Below are 13,060 nucleotides of genomic sequence, written 5' to 3'. Positions count from 1 at the left end.
AATCACTTTGTTTTTTTTTTTAATAAAACTCATTTAAATTTCAGAATATATAATCTTTTCATTCATGTTATCCAATTATTTAAAATAATAAATCACTAAGTATATATAAAAACTAACCTACCTTCATTAGTATGTTAGCAACTGTTCCAACCATATGTAATGCACCATCTTTTTGTCTAGGATTAGAATTACGATCTGTTAAGATAGACATTACAAATCCCATAGAATTTGGTAAAATTTCTTTCCGCTTTTTTACGGCAGAATGTAATAATGATTGTGCTGCTGTCACTGGAGAAATAAAATCTTCAAACACATCTATATAAATAAATGAGAAATGCTTTAACATAGTTATTTAAACATGCTAAATTATCAAATGCAATTAATTTATATAATCCTCATTAGATAAACATGTTAGAAGAAATCTTATCATAAAAATGCTATAATGATAAAAAAAATCCATATCCAGAAAGATAAGAATATTTATAAAAAAAAATGAATTAATGAGAATAAAATCAGCATTAACAGCAAATGTTAGGAAAAAAATTAATTTATGTATTTATGTACATAATGTTATTTATTGTTTTCCCAATAAAATATTATATTGTTGAATATATTCATCTGATACCAACTTTCAAAACAGATAAAAAATAAAATTATATTGTATTTTCTCCAATTTTACAATAAAAGTGGTATAAATAAGATTTAATTCTGGATAATCTATAAAATTTCCTAAAATATTTTATTCTCAATAAAATTTTTAAAAATTTCATGAAATTCAATAAAATTAGTTTTTGAAATACAGAGTTATTCATAAAGAACCCCTGGTTTCATGAAACATATCATCACTATATGGGTGTACTGTACTGTACATCTATGTCTTTTGTCCACAAGTTTTTATATGAATAGTCCAGCACACCACTGGTTACACACTTCACTGCTAAAAGTGTGCAATGCAAAAGAAAAGTCACAGGGCCTCCCAGATCTCCTGATTCAACATCCTTTAACTTCTTGTGGCACTATGTGAATGATCATGTCTATGTGCTATCATTACCAGCCACTTTGAATGCACTATGTATAACACTAAAATTGTCATTGACTTAGGCATACTGTGCCATGTTTGGAATGAATTAGAATATCACGCTGATATCTGTTGTGTCATGCAAGGAATCACATACAGCTTCTCAACTGTCAAAAAAACTCTGTTTTTCTAGAAATATACCCTACATTGTAATTAGTATTAGTTTGCAATAAACAGAATAATTTTTGTAGTCTGGGAATTCTTTTTGAATAACTACATATTTTTCTATTAGTTAAATAAAAAATTTTTCCTAACAGACATTTCCAATTTATTGCATAATTAATTTAATTCATAAATTTATTATTAAATATATTGAAGTAAATAATAAATATAAATAACTAGTGATAAAAATATAAATTTTTTACTTTTTTTTTTTCTGAATAACTAACTTAAAAGTCATTTTTAATATGAAGTATATAAATACAATAAAGGCAAATCCTGATCACAAAAAATTATAAGAAACTGTAAATTAATTTTTTCATACATTATTTCCATTATCATCCATTATTCCAAACATTATTATTAAATCAAACCCTAGAATAACTCAAATAGACAGATTTAGTTAGTTATTTTGAGTTATGTGTAACGTCTTTGAATGAAGTAAAATAAACACTTATGTTAATCTATACTTAATCTTGTAATAAAATTATATAATTCTAAAATGCAAATAAGGCTTAAAATTCCCCATGTAAATTAGGATCATTGAACGTTTCTGACATGTGGACATAAGTAAAAAGTTATGTAAATCTGTAGTTCTGAGCAAATTATTACCATTAATTACTTACGTTTCCTGATCAAAAATTAATATAAACTGTACTAAATCCGGATTTAGTATTTCACCCCCACGTCAAGGAGAAGTTGAGTTTCTTATTTAATATAAACTGTATAAAACACATTTTTAATTATTTAATTTAATTTAATAATTTCTGACATTTTATAAAAATTATATATATATATATATCTTTATAAAATGTCCACCAAACACCGAAACTCGTTTTGAAAATGTACTGTATTTTCATGGAAAGACCTGCCTGCTGCATAAAAATGGGTTACCGGCATGCCAGTTGAACTGCAACTGAAATATAAAATTAATCAGATCTAACAAAACTAGTTGTTAATTAAATGTTAAAGAAAACATTCTTCCAAGTACAATAAAATAATAACATTATAATTTGACTGGCTTAAAATCTGGAAGAGAGTTTTTGTTTACAAGACAATAAAACAATTAAACTTATTGACATTACTAGAAGTTAGTACTCCAACTTTAAAATTAATCAAGCAATCATCAAGTTACAGACATATTCATTTGAAACAAAGTTAGAAGGTCAGGACAATATCCGATTGGTTAAAAATACAAAACCAACATTTTCAAAGCTAATGACTGATGGATGTTTTATATTATAATCCAGTTTATAACCAAGCCATTTTATTCAGTTATACACACCTTTATTTTGGACATAAATAGTTTAACATATGAACAGCATATTTATATCAAAATTCAGCAATTATTTTAGTTATTTATTCAGTAAGTGCAGGAAATGCTTTCAAATAGAAGGAAAAATGTTGTGCCAATGCAAAACAATAAAATAATAAACTGGGTTAAACTTGTCAAGTAAATCACTGAATACAAGATTTTTTATAGTTGTTTAGACCTTTTGCTTGTAAAGATATAGAGAAAAATCATACCCTGTCAGCAATAAATATTAATATAAAACAACTAATTAACATTCAAATATTTAATAATGGATTATGGTCTGTGTCATGTAACAATTTGTAATTCATACACACATTAATAAATTATAGCAATTTCACTATAAAAATTAATTTATGAATTTAAAACAGTTTACTACATTACCAAATTTGAGACGTATATATTCATGAGGGTCTGTATTCCACAAGTCTTCATCTTGATCTGTATAGCACATTAAAGGAAAAATTACATCTTGAATAATGGGCTAGAATAAAAACATTAAAAATTTATTACTAAGATTTATATTTTAAAATATAGATTTTTAATCATGTTCAATTAAATCAATAAAAAATTTATCAGCATTTTAAAATGACTCAATACAGCATCTAATCATTTTATTAAGACAACTAATTAATTGATCAAGTGTATAAAATTTCTCAACTAATAATTCTGACATCTTATTTACAATAAAAATAAATTCAAGTATATAAAATATTTCATCTTAAAGTTCAATTTCTCTGTAAAACTTTCAAAATCAGCTGTTTCTCTACACCTCTTTTGCTTCCATTCATAGTTCAGAAACATTCAATGACACTGTTACAGATGGAAATTTAAACTTCATTAATACTTTAAAATTACATAATGTTCTTAACAACTGCTTAATTCTTCTTTAAAAAAAAATAGTTAACATCAACATTAAGAAACTTGGTCATATATCTGCAAGACATTGGAAATTATTGAAGTTAAGAGTTGAAATGTTTTGTTATTTGTGAATACAAATATTTTAATATTTATTTGTGAATACATAATATACAATTATTTTTTTAGCAAATTTCTTCAAGTTCTTTAATTCTGTCTATTGTTCCACTCAATCTCTCCATCTTGTTGTGGTGGTATCTGTGCTGCATCATCTCAGTGAGCCTTCCTTACTTGAGGGTAGTCATTGCAAATGACCCTCTCTTGGGACATTAAATACAACAGTGTAATACCTAGCCTTTTCTCATTGGGAGCTCTTGAAGGCATCAATCATGTATTTCCTCTATTCCAATACATGAACATTGATGATTTGAGACTGTGTTCTCCCTCTCATGTATGTAGGACTTGACAGCTTTTGATAGTAAGGGACAGCTACTAGAAGTTATGCACTTTTAGCGTCTTACTCAAGAGAAGCTCACCTATCATTTGAAATGGTGCCTTGGTGGAACAAGGGGTTGAGCTCTGAGGTCTTCTATTCAAAGATTATTTGCCTGTACTGGTGAGTGATATCAGAGAGTTTTCAGAGGGAAAAAAGGTCGTCATGAAGGAACTTTTGCTCAAGCATTTCTAACGTTTCTAGCAGTTCCATCTCACAAAGACTTAGATAAAGAATCTAAATTGTGTTCTTTGATTTTTCCCAGAATCAAGCCCTTGACCTTTATTCAGGGAAAATACATGATTATAATGAGTTTTTGGTATTTACTAAGCCCTTATCCAGAGCTAATAGAAAATCTTAGACTTTGATTAGATCAAAGGTTTACACTTCTAAAAACAAATAAGCCATTGATCAATTTAATGAATTTAGATCAACTGGCTTGATGGTATTATTCAGGCTCACCTAAAATTTGGATCTAATACTTTTGCTCCGGTTCTTTCACATCTACCATGCCTATCTGGCATTTGGCTATGTCTTTGGCTTGGTAGCTAGTTAATGTGATTTTCATTCCTAAAGCTTGCATTAATTTCTCTTCTGAAGCCAAGGCTTTTAGATTTTTCAGTCTAATTTTTTTCATGTTAAAACACTGGAGAAGCTTATTAATAAGCATCTGAGGGATATTTTTTTTAGTAGGATTCCTCTCCATTCACTTCAGTTTGCTTATCAACCTGACAAGTCCTGTGAATCTGCTTTACACAATTTGGTTTTCCAAAGTGAGAAACCCCTGAACATCAAGGAAATTGCATTAGTTGCTTTCCTTCACGTTGAAAATGCTTTTGATAAAACCTCATATATAAATACATTGCACTGAGAATAGTATGTCCTGCTCTTGTTTGTTGGACTGATTTTATGCTTCATCACTGTAGTGTAGTGATTTCTCTCTTTGGATTTTTCTTGGGAGCATTTGTTATGCAAGGTTGCCCTTAATTAAAGCAGTGTTATCACCTTAGCTGTGGGCAGTATCAAGGAATCTTAATTCTGGTTTGTATTCTCAAGGCTATACTGAGTGTCTTGTTCTGCTTTGTGTTGAGAAATTTCTCAGCACTTTTCCAGACTTTAAAGAGTCCTATCTCAAGCATACAACTGGTACAAGTGTAACAGGTTAAGCATCAGTCCTGGTAAAACTGTTCTTTTTATTTGCTGAAGAATGCTGTGATAAAAGGGTATTAATTTTTCCATCAGTTAAGTGTTTTGGGGTTTTTCTCAACTCTAGCCTTTTATGGACTTTGCATCTTAGATTATGCTACACAAAGTCAAATGTTTCTAGTTGTGGAAAAATACTATTAGCTAATCCTAGAACATGCAATCTCTCATCCTATTTTTGATTTTAATTTGGTGGTTTAACCCAATATTGCCTATGCTTAATATGGAGGGCTTGGAGTTTTCAAGAACTATCAAATTTTCAAAGTTTTCAGTGTACCACATGCCTTATTACTGAAACCATGTAAATGATTGTAGGCAATATCTCAATATCAGACCTTTCCCTTCATCTGTCCATTCAAACTGAGGCAATAAAGATTGTCCATAAGCTTAAGTGTAACTGACACTTATTCTCATTTCTTTTAGTCATTTGCCATCATTGAAGGAATACATCTTTTTGATGAATTCTAATCCATGTTACATCAAGTTATGTTTGACAGAGAAAACTTTGTATCTTTTCATCTACAGGTTCAGTTTTTGGTTGGCAATGTGACCAGTTTTGACCACTTTTGTAGCTCTGCCAAGGAGACTCCTCTATTTTGTCTGAGAGTGTGCAGAAATTTTCTCTTTCTTTTTTGGATTGTGTATTTGTGGATCTGTTGAAAAAATTCCTCTATATGTTATTTGTGAGAGTAAAGATCTTTGCTCAGATATAATTTGTTCATCTGGATTCTTCCTTTTGAGCCTGCTGACATTTCCCAGTTTTTCTTTAGAGGTTTGCTATCTTTGTTAACAGGATCAGACTTCTGCAGTAATTCCTTGTGAGATGCACAATGAATCTTCTATCAGTTGTATCTGAAGTAGTATGTATTGTATGTACATAAAACTAAAAGATTATAAACTCTTAAGTTTAAATATGTACTACTAAGTTTTTGCTACAAGTATTTATATTATCCGGCTACATTATTTTAGATAAATTGCAATTTTATAAATTTATTGGCAATTTATTGATAAATCAAACAGAAATAGACCTGCTTACAATTAATTTAATTGCACTTACAACTGACCTTTTTAATTTATGAAGCAATCTGAACACTAATGACAGAAAATAACAAATTGGAAAATAGCAAGCAATAATCATATTTTTAAAAATGTTTATTTTTGAGTCTTAACTAACAAAGACAAGTAATTACTTAATATCTAAAACATTACAAATGTAAAATAAAAGCAATACATACATAAAAATTTAATACTTTATTTGTGTAATTCTGCTATGTCTAAGACACAATAGCTATCTAACGTGAGATCCTTTAAAAATGTTGAATATAGTTCTTTCCATACTTTTCTCCCATAAACTAGTATTCCACAATAATACAATATAATAATATAGTTCAATGTTTTGAAAAAAATCAGTCCAACTTTACTGTACTCATATTTGACTACTATAAGTTTAAAAACAGATTCTTTTTACAATTAAATATGCTACAATTCAATTTTTATATCAACATTAATGAAAATATGTAATTAAGTTTTAAATTCTTTCATTTCTATGCATGACAACCTATGTTAGCAATAATAAGAGTATGTTATAAGCTTTCAAATTTATTAAATTTTAATTATATTAATAGAATTACAATATACATATTTATATTTTTAAATAAATAAATAAATATTATTATTGTTATTATTATTAACAACAATTTGTTCTAAACTATTTACAATTAAAACAAAACTAGGAATTTCATATGTGTCTTGGTTATTCATTACATGAGGGAAATGCAGTAAATAAGTCCCAAACCATTACTGGCTCATATATGATGTATTTATTTAGTTTCCAAAGTTATTAATAGGTAGCAGCATTATGCTACTTCATTTCAGTTACATTTCCAACCATGTTTAAACTGAGCTGAGCAGTGGCGTAGCATAGTGGGGGCGGCCCACTCCGGGCGGCACTTTTAGGGAGCGGCAAAATTTCACTATAAATAATATCATCTTGTAAAAATTTGAATCATTTCATTTCATATTTTTGTTGCAGCTACAATTTGGATCGATTGAAATGAGCACGAAATTTTTCATTACTTATATAGGTATAAGTAATGAAAATAAGGGGGTGGCAAAATTTTCCTCTGCCCCAGGCAGCTGACACCCACGCTATTCCACTGGAGCTGAGTGCTTACTTAGACATGCTCAGCTCAGTATAAACATGGCTACCATGCTGGGAGCCATGTTTATACTGAGCTGAGCATGTACAAGTGCGTACAAGTGCAGTGTGCTACGGTGCTGGGAGCGTGTACAAGTGCAGTGTGCTGTTGTGATTTTTGTAGGCAAAAGGCCTTCCAGCAAAGGATATTCATAAGGAAAGGCTTCCTGTTTATGGTGGAAATTGTAACGCTGTACACAGCTGGGTAGAGAAAATTCTCCTAAGGACACTCACAGGTTTATGATAAAAATCAACCTGGGGACCTATTCTTAGTAGGATCGTAACAAATATGATAAAAAACCAGTTTCTATCGGAACCACGTGATTTGCGTTTAATTAACTGTGAAAATGCTATTCAAGCCGTACATTTCATTTTCGGTTCCAATAGCCTCGTGTGATAACTAAGCTTTTGTTATTGATCACTCTTGAGCCGCCATTAGGAACATAACAAAAGTGAAAACAACATGATGTCTTTTGGTGTAAGAATGATTTTACTTCACGAGCAATTGGAGAGAGAGTTAATAAACTATGTTGTTGTATTGCTTAAAAATAATTACTTTAACTATTTATGAATATTGTATGAATAATGTAATTGCTTTCTTGTTAAAATTTAAAGTAAGTAGCTATAGCATAAACATTATTTCTGAAATAGGTTTCACTCACAAATTAAAATGATAGCTTTGAATATAAATATATAAATGTATGACTATCAGTTACTTTTCACCATCTTTCTGAATCTTTTTGTGAGCAGACTCTATTGGAATTCAGACAGTCGGCTATTTCTTGCCACAATTTCTGGCAATCTTTTATGGTAAAGGAAGCATCTAACTTCCCTGACATTAATTTAGGGTTGTCTTCCATAAAATTAACAAGCATCTCAAACTGGCGACTTGTAGTTCGCTGGCTTCATTGTCCTTTCTTCGACATTTTAAAACAAAACTATTTCACTAGCGCTGGTACACGACAATGCTAAAACCATATTTAGAAAACGGCAGATGGCAAGTCACATCACAAAAATACAATGTTAACTAAACTGTGATTGGTTAAAGCGTAATAGCTACCATGGAACCCAGACACATCTTGACCGACTACCCATAACGAAACCCACTTAATATGGAGCACAGAATAGTGATTTGTCTAAGGTTCGTTAATTGCCTTTCGCTAAGGGGACTTGTCGAATATCCCGTGTATTGCTCTTGTTGAGTTATCGGAAGAACTCAGAATAGGTCCCCTGGTTAGATTGCTACAGAAGACACTATTGAGAAGTGGGGAAGACTCAAGCTAACAGCAGAGTAACAACTGATACTAAAGCAGCTGAAATTGAGTGTTTCTATGGATTAGCCCAGGGATGGCAAACCTTTTTGAGTTTGCATGCCATATTGTAAGCATATTTAGCTTTAAAGATGTTAATGCGTGCCAATGTATTAAACTTCAAATAATGATATTTAACGAAATTAAACGAATATGCTTTAATTCGAATAAATGTAAAAAATTGAAAAAAAAAAATGATCAGCTGATAAACAGAAAGGATGATTGAAAAAGACAGAAATCATATGATACATTACGTGCCAGATGATTTCTCTTACGTGCCACTTTGGACATGCGTGCCATAGGTTTGCCACCCCTGGATTGGCCTATAGTATAATACATGATCATTTGAAGTTCAGAAAAATGTGCACCTCGTGGTACCCAGACAATTGACAGAGAACCACATGGGACTATGCCTGGAACAACTCATTCAATATACAAAGAATGGAAAGGACACACTGATCAGAATTGTTAACGGAGATGAGTTTTGGGTGCACCATTATCAACTGGAATCAAAACATGCTTCAATGCAATGTAAACATCCCTCTTCAACTGTAAGCAAGAAATTTTGGGTTACACCATCAGTTGGAAAGGTTATGCTTACAATGTTTTGAGACTCCAAAGGCATACTATTGGTGCATTTTCAAAAGAAAGGCAAAAATGTGAATGCTGCATTGTACTGTGATGTTCTGACAAAGTTGTAAATTGCCATCCAGAAAAAACAATCTGGCTTATTGCATAGAAGGGTAATTTTGCACCATGATAATGCTAGTCCTCAAGCAGAGCACATCATCAACAAAAAATTCAGGAATTTAACTGGGAACTTCTCTATCATACCTGGAGCCAAGCAATTTTTATCTCTTCTATTCACTTAAAGATCCCCTTGATAGGTATTGGGAGGTTGAACAGAAGATGCAAACACAGTTAAGGCAATGGAACCCAGAGTTTTATTGGCGAGGTTTTGAAGATTGGATACAGAGATGTGACAAATGTATTAACATTGGTGAAGACTATGTTGAAAAATAAAGAGAGGATGACTTCCAAAACTAACCATGTTTTGTTCTATCTGTCTTGATATTTTTAAAAATGCCATTTGTGACTTACCGTATTTTACGGACTATAAGATGCACTTTTTTCTTCGAAAAATTGCCTCCAAAATTCAGGTGCGTCTTATAGTCCATAGCATCTTATAGGTATTTTTTTTAAAAATTGCTTAAAAATTAAGGTGCATCTTATAGTCCGTAAAATATGGTACTTACTGACTTTCCCTTGTAAATAGGTTGTTTTATTTATGAACATTAATAAGGAATTATATTTTGTATTTATAATATTCTCATAAATAACAATAATATTTGTTACACGAATACAGATATTCAGTATTTTATCACATTTTGGCACATTAGTGAACTAAGAATAGAACAGTGTCGTCAAGATTAATTATCACTCATCTTAATGTATATATAAAGATTTAGATAAATTATCAAATCTATAAATTTGAAATAAACATTAATAAATGATGCAAAAAATTTTTTTAATAAATTACAAATGATCTACTTTATTGGAGAGTATGTTTTTCATAGTTTTTTTAGGATTGATATTAGCAATTATTAAGATTTTTTAATTCTATGTACTTTTTATTTTTAAATCCAAATAAAAGTAGAACATAATAAAATATACTATCTGAATGACAGTTTATAGCAGCGCTGTCCAACTTATCATAGCCCGCGGGCCATATTTTCTTCACCAAACATTTCGGGGGCCAAGAAGGTTGATAAATGAAAAGTCAGTTTATGTTAATTAAAAAAATATTTTATTTATACTAAAAAAGAAAACATTAAAATATTCATAATATATTAATGAAAACATTGTGGCCGTAATTTTCACATAGTAAAATAATTTTAATATTAATAATAATAATTTAGTAAGATAAATTTATTCATAGTAAAATGTACTCGCGGGCCGTAAAAATAATTTGGCGGGCCGTATACTGGCCCGCGGCCGCCAGTTGGACAGCCCTGGTTTATAGAACAAAACTGAATTATATAATTTTGATACAAAACATTCAACACAAAGTTGCAACATGAAGCATTTTATTATTTATAAACATCTTTGTAATATACCATTATTATTATTACATAATAAATATTAAACAGATTTAGAAATTTAGATAAATAAAGTATTAATTATTCAACATACCATCATGTGTACTTTAAGGAATTTCCAAGAAAATGCATGGTTAACACTGAAAACACATTAAAAATTTATTTAAAATTTAAAACTTTATATATAATTATATATATATATAAAACAAAAACAAGAAATAAGATAATGTAATACAAAAAAATACTTTAAGGCAATTTATTTCATGGCAGAGTAAAAGTGTTATCCTACTGCTACTACTATGGGAAATCTGGGACTGAATCTAGGCACATGACCAGTAATTTTTCATTGTGAAAATAAAGATATTTTGTTTTGACTTTTGACTAGGATCTCCTCTATTTGCTAATTGGAAATACACCAGTATAATAAGTCCTATTAATAAACGAGGTTTAAGTAGACAAGGGTACAAAAAAATTTACTGAAATGTTTCTTTTCCTTTGCTTACTTATGCTTAAATTCAGCAAGTAATCTCATTTAATGTGAGGTTGGGGACCACTCATTTATCTTGAAGTAGGTTTGTATACTCTTGAACTATCTCCTTTCAAAGTTTTTCCAACTTTCCCACATGGTAATTGTTTGATATTGGTCTCATGGCCATATTTAGTTGTAAAGTTTACCACAGGCTTAGGGCTGCACTTTCAAGCATTCTGACTCCTGAGAAGTTGAATCCAGAAGCAACAATGACAGCTAAGGGTCTTGCAGCCACTCTAGCCAAAGTCTCAGTCAGGGGGACTTGCACCATTGCTTGCAATATGGAAACCAATCTCCCTAATTCCACATTTCCCTATGTCCAGAGGAATGTGGGATTCAGTGCTGGATTCTTCGCTGTTTGCTCAATGTTACTAGGAGAAGCCCTGTTGCTTTATTTTCCTCTGTTTACTTACATATTTAAATCCAGCAGGTAACTAAATGTTTGTTATAAGTAAAACTATTAATTTTTTAAGTTCTCACTTCTGCCTCCCATTTCATAACAACAATTCCAATAACCAATTACATAAGGTCTATTAAAAAAAGAGTGGACTTTTATCATACAAACAAAGAGTGGATTTTTATCATTTAATAATGTAATTATGGTAATAAATACCATAATTACATTATTATACAGTGTAATCTCAGAATAGCAGATACCACCAAGACCAAGAAGTTTGTCTGCTTTTTGGAGGTATGTGCCAGCAGCCATATTGAATTTTAACCCAGTCATTATAAAGCGATTACGAAAACATCAAATTTGAGTTAGGAATGTGAATATACTGAAAAGTATACATGGCATATATAATTAAAATATGTAAATACAAAGTATTATTTATTTTTTCAGCTGTAAAAACTCATTTTAACTGAATCTCATTCAAATGTAGAGTTATGAAGGCAATTTACTATCCACTTCAAGGAGTGGGAAATATATTTGGAATTGTTACATTTATACTGTCATTTATGATCTAAGCAACTAATAAAAATCAAAGCAGACAAATTCCTATATTGTAATTATCAAGAAGATGTAACTTTTAAACATTTTTTGTTTTTTTCAGTAATTGATTTATTAAAAATTACACTTTAGCCACTACAAAGCTGTTCAAATGGTTATGACAACAGCATTTGTTTGGTGAAAGTTCAAAGGTCATGTCATGCAGGCAATTTTCCAATCACTTTAAAATGTACAAAGATATTCAATTTTCTTACATTATGATCTCAAGTTTCTTTTTCATTACTATACTATAGTTCTAAAGTGTGAAACGAAACTCTGGAATAAACTTAATTCCAACAAGATAGAAGTTTAACAACATTAATATGTATAATGATAAATGGTGATAGAGAAGTTTAATTCTGGTTAAGCTGTCAAACAGATAAAGAATTCACTGTACTCACCCCTGCATGCATTGAAAGCAGGGGTGAATACTTTGGAGTCCTATAGTTTTCTGTCACTGTTGGAATGCTCCCTGAAACTCGTTTTGTGAGACAGCATGTAGCTCTCTCTCTCTCTCTGCAAATTCTGTCAAATCTTGTCTACACTTTGTAAATGACATGTTTTCATGGTGGTTTTCATTTTATAAGCAGAAAAAAAGCCTGCAGGGACCAAGTCTGGAGAGTATGGAGGTAGAAAAGGACAATCACCATTCTTGGTGATCAAAAATTGGTCAACAAGCAGAGACATAGGACATGGAGTATTGTCGTGATACAACACCCAGCTCTTCTTTTCCCATATCTTCCCTCAAATGTCCTATAACTTCTAATGTAGACTACCTTGTTAACAGTGTGACCATGTGGCACAAATTCATAATGGACTACTCCATGATGA

General features: G+C 30.6%; 2 protein-coding genes across 4 annotated transcripts in view; both read right to left on the bottom strand.

The window, feature by feature from the left end:
- msk (importin-7 msk) overlaps positions 1-13,060 on the bottom strand; it is a 94,790-nt gene that overhangs the window by 45,110 nt on the left and 36,620 nt on the right. For both annotated transcript variants that reach the window (XM_067271269.1, XM_067271339.1), the window contains exons 7-9: positions 10,804-10,849; positions 2,934-3,033; positions 122-315 (exon numbers count right to left, since the gene is read on the bottom strand). In XM_067271269.1, the coding sequence (XP_067127370.1) occupies positions 122-315; positions 2,934-3,033; positions 10,804-10,849 (340 nt within the window). The remainder of the gene's footprint in view (positions 1-121; positions 316-2,933; positions 3,034-10,803; positions 10,850-13,060) is intronic.
- Positions 1-13,060, bottom strand: part of LOC136976278 (four and a half LIM domains protein 2-like) — a 157,764-nt gene that overhangs the window by 143,954 nt on the left and 750 nt on the right. The gene's annotated exons all lie outside the window — the stretch shown is intronic.

This window comes from Centruroides vittatus, unplaced genomic scaffold, assembly GCF_030686945.1.
Source record: "Centruroides vittatus isolate TY-2023 unplaced genomic scaffold, ASM3068694v2 contig_10, whole genome shotgun sequence".
Classification (NCBI taxonomy): domain Eukaryota; kingdom Metazoa; phylum Arthropoda; class Arachnida; order Scorpiones; family Buthidae; genus Centruroides; species Centruroides vittatus.
The sequence above is the reverse complement of the archived record's forward strand: the minus strand, read 5'-3'. Positions and strand labels throughout refer to the sequence as shown.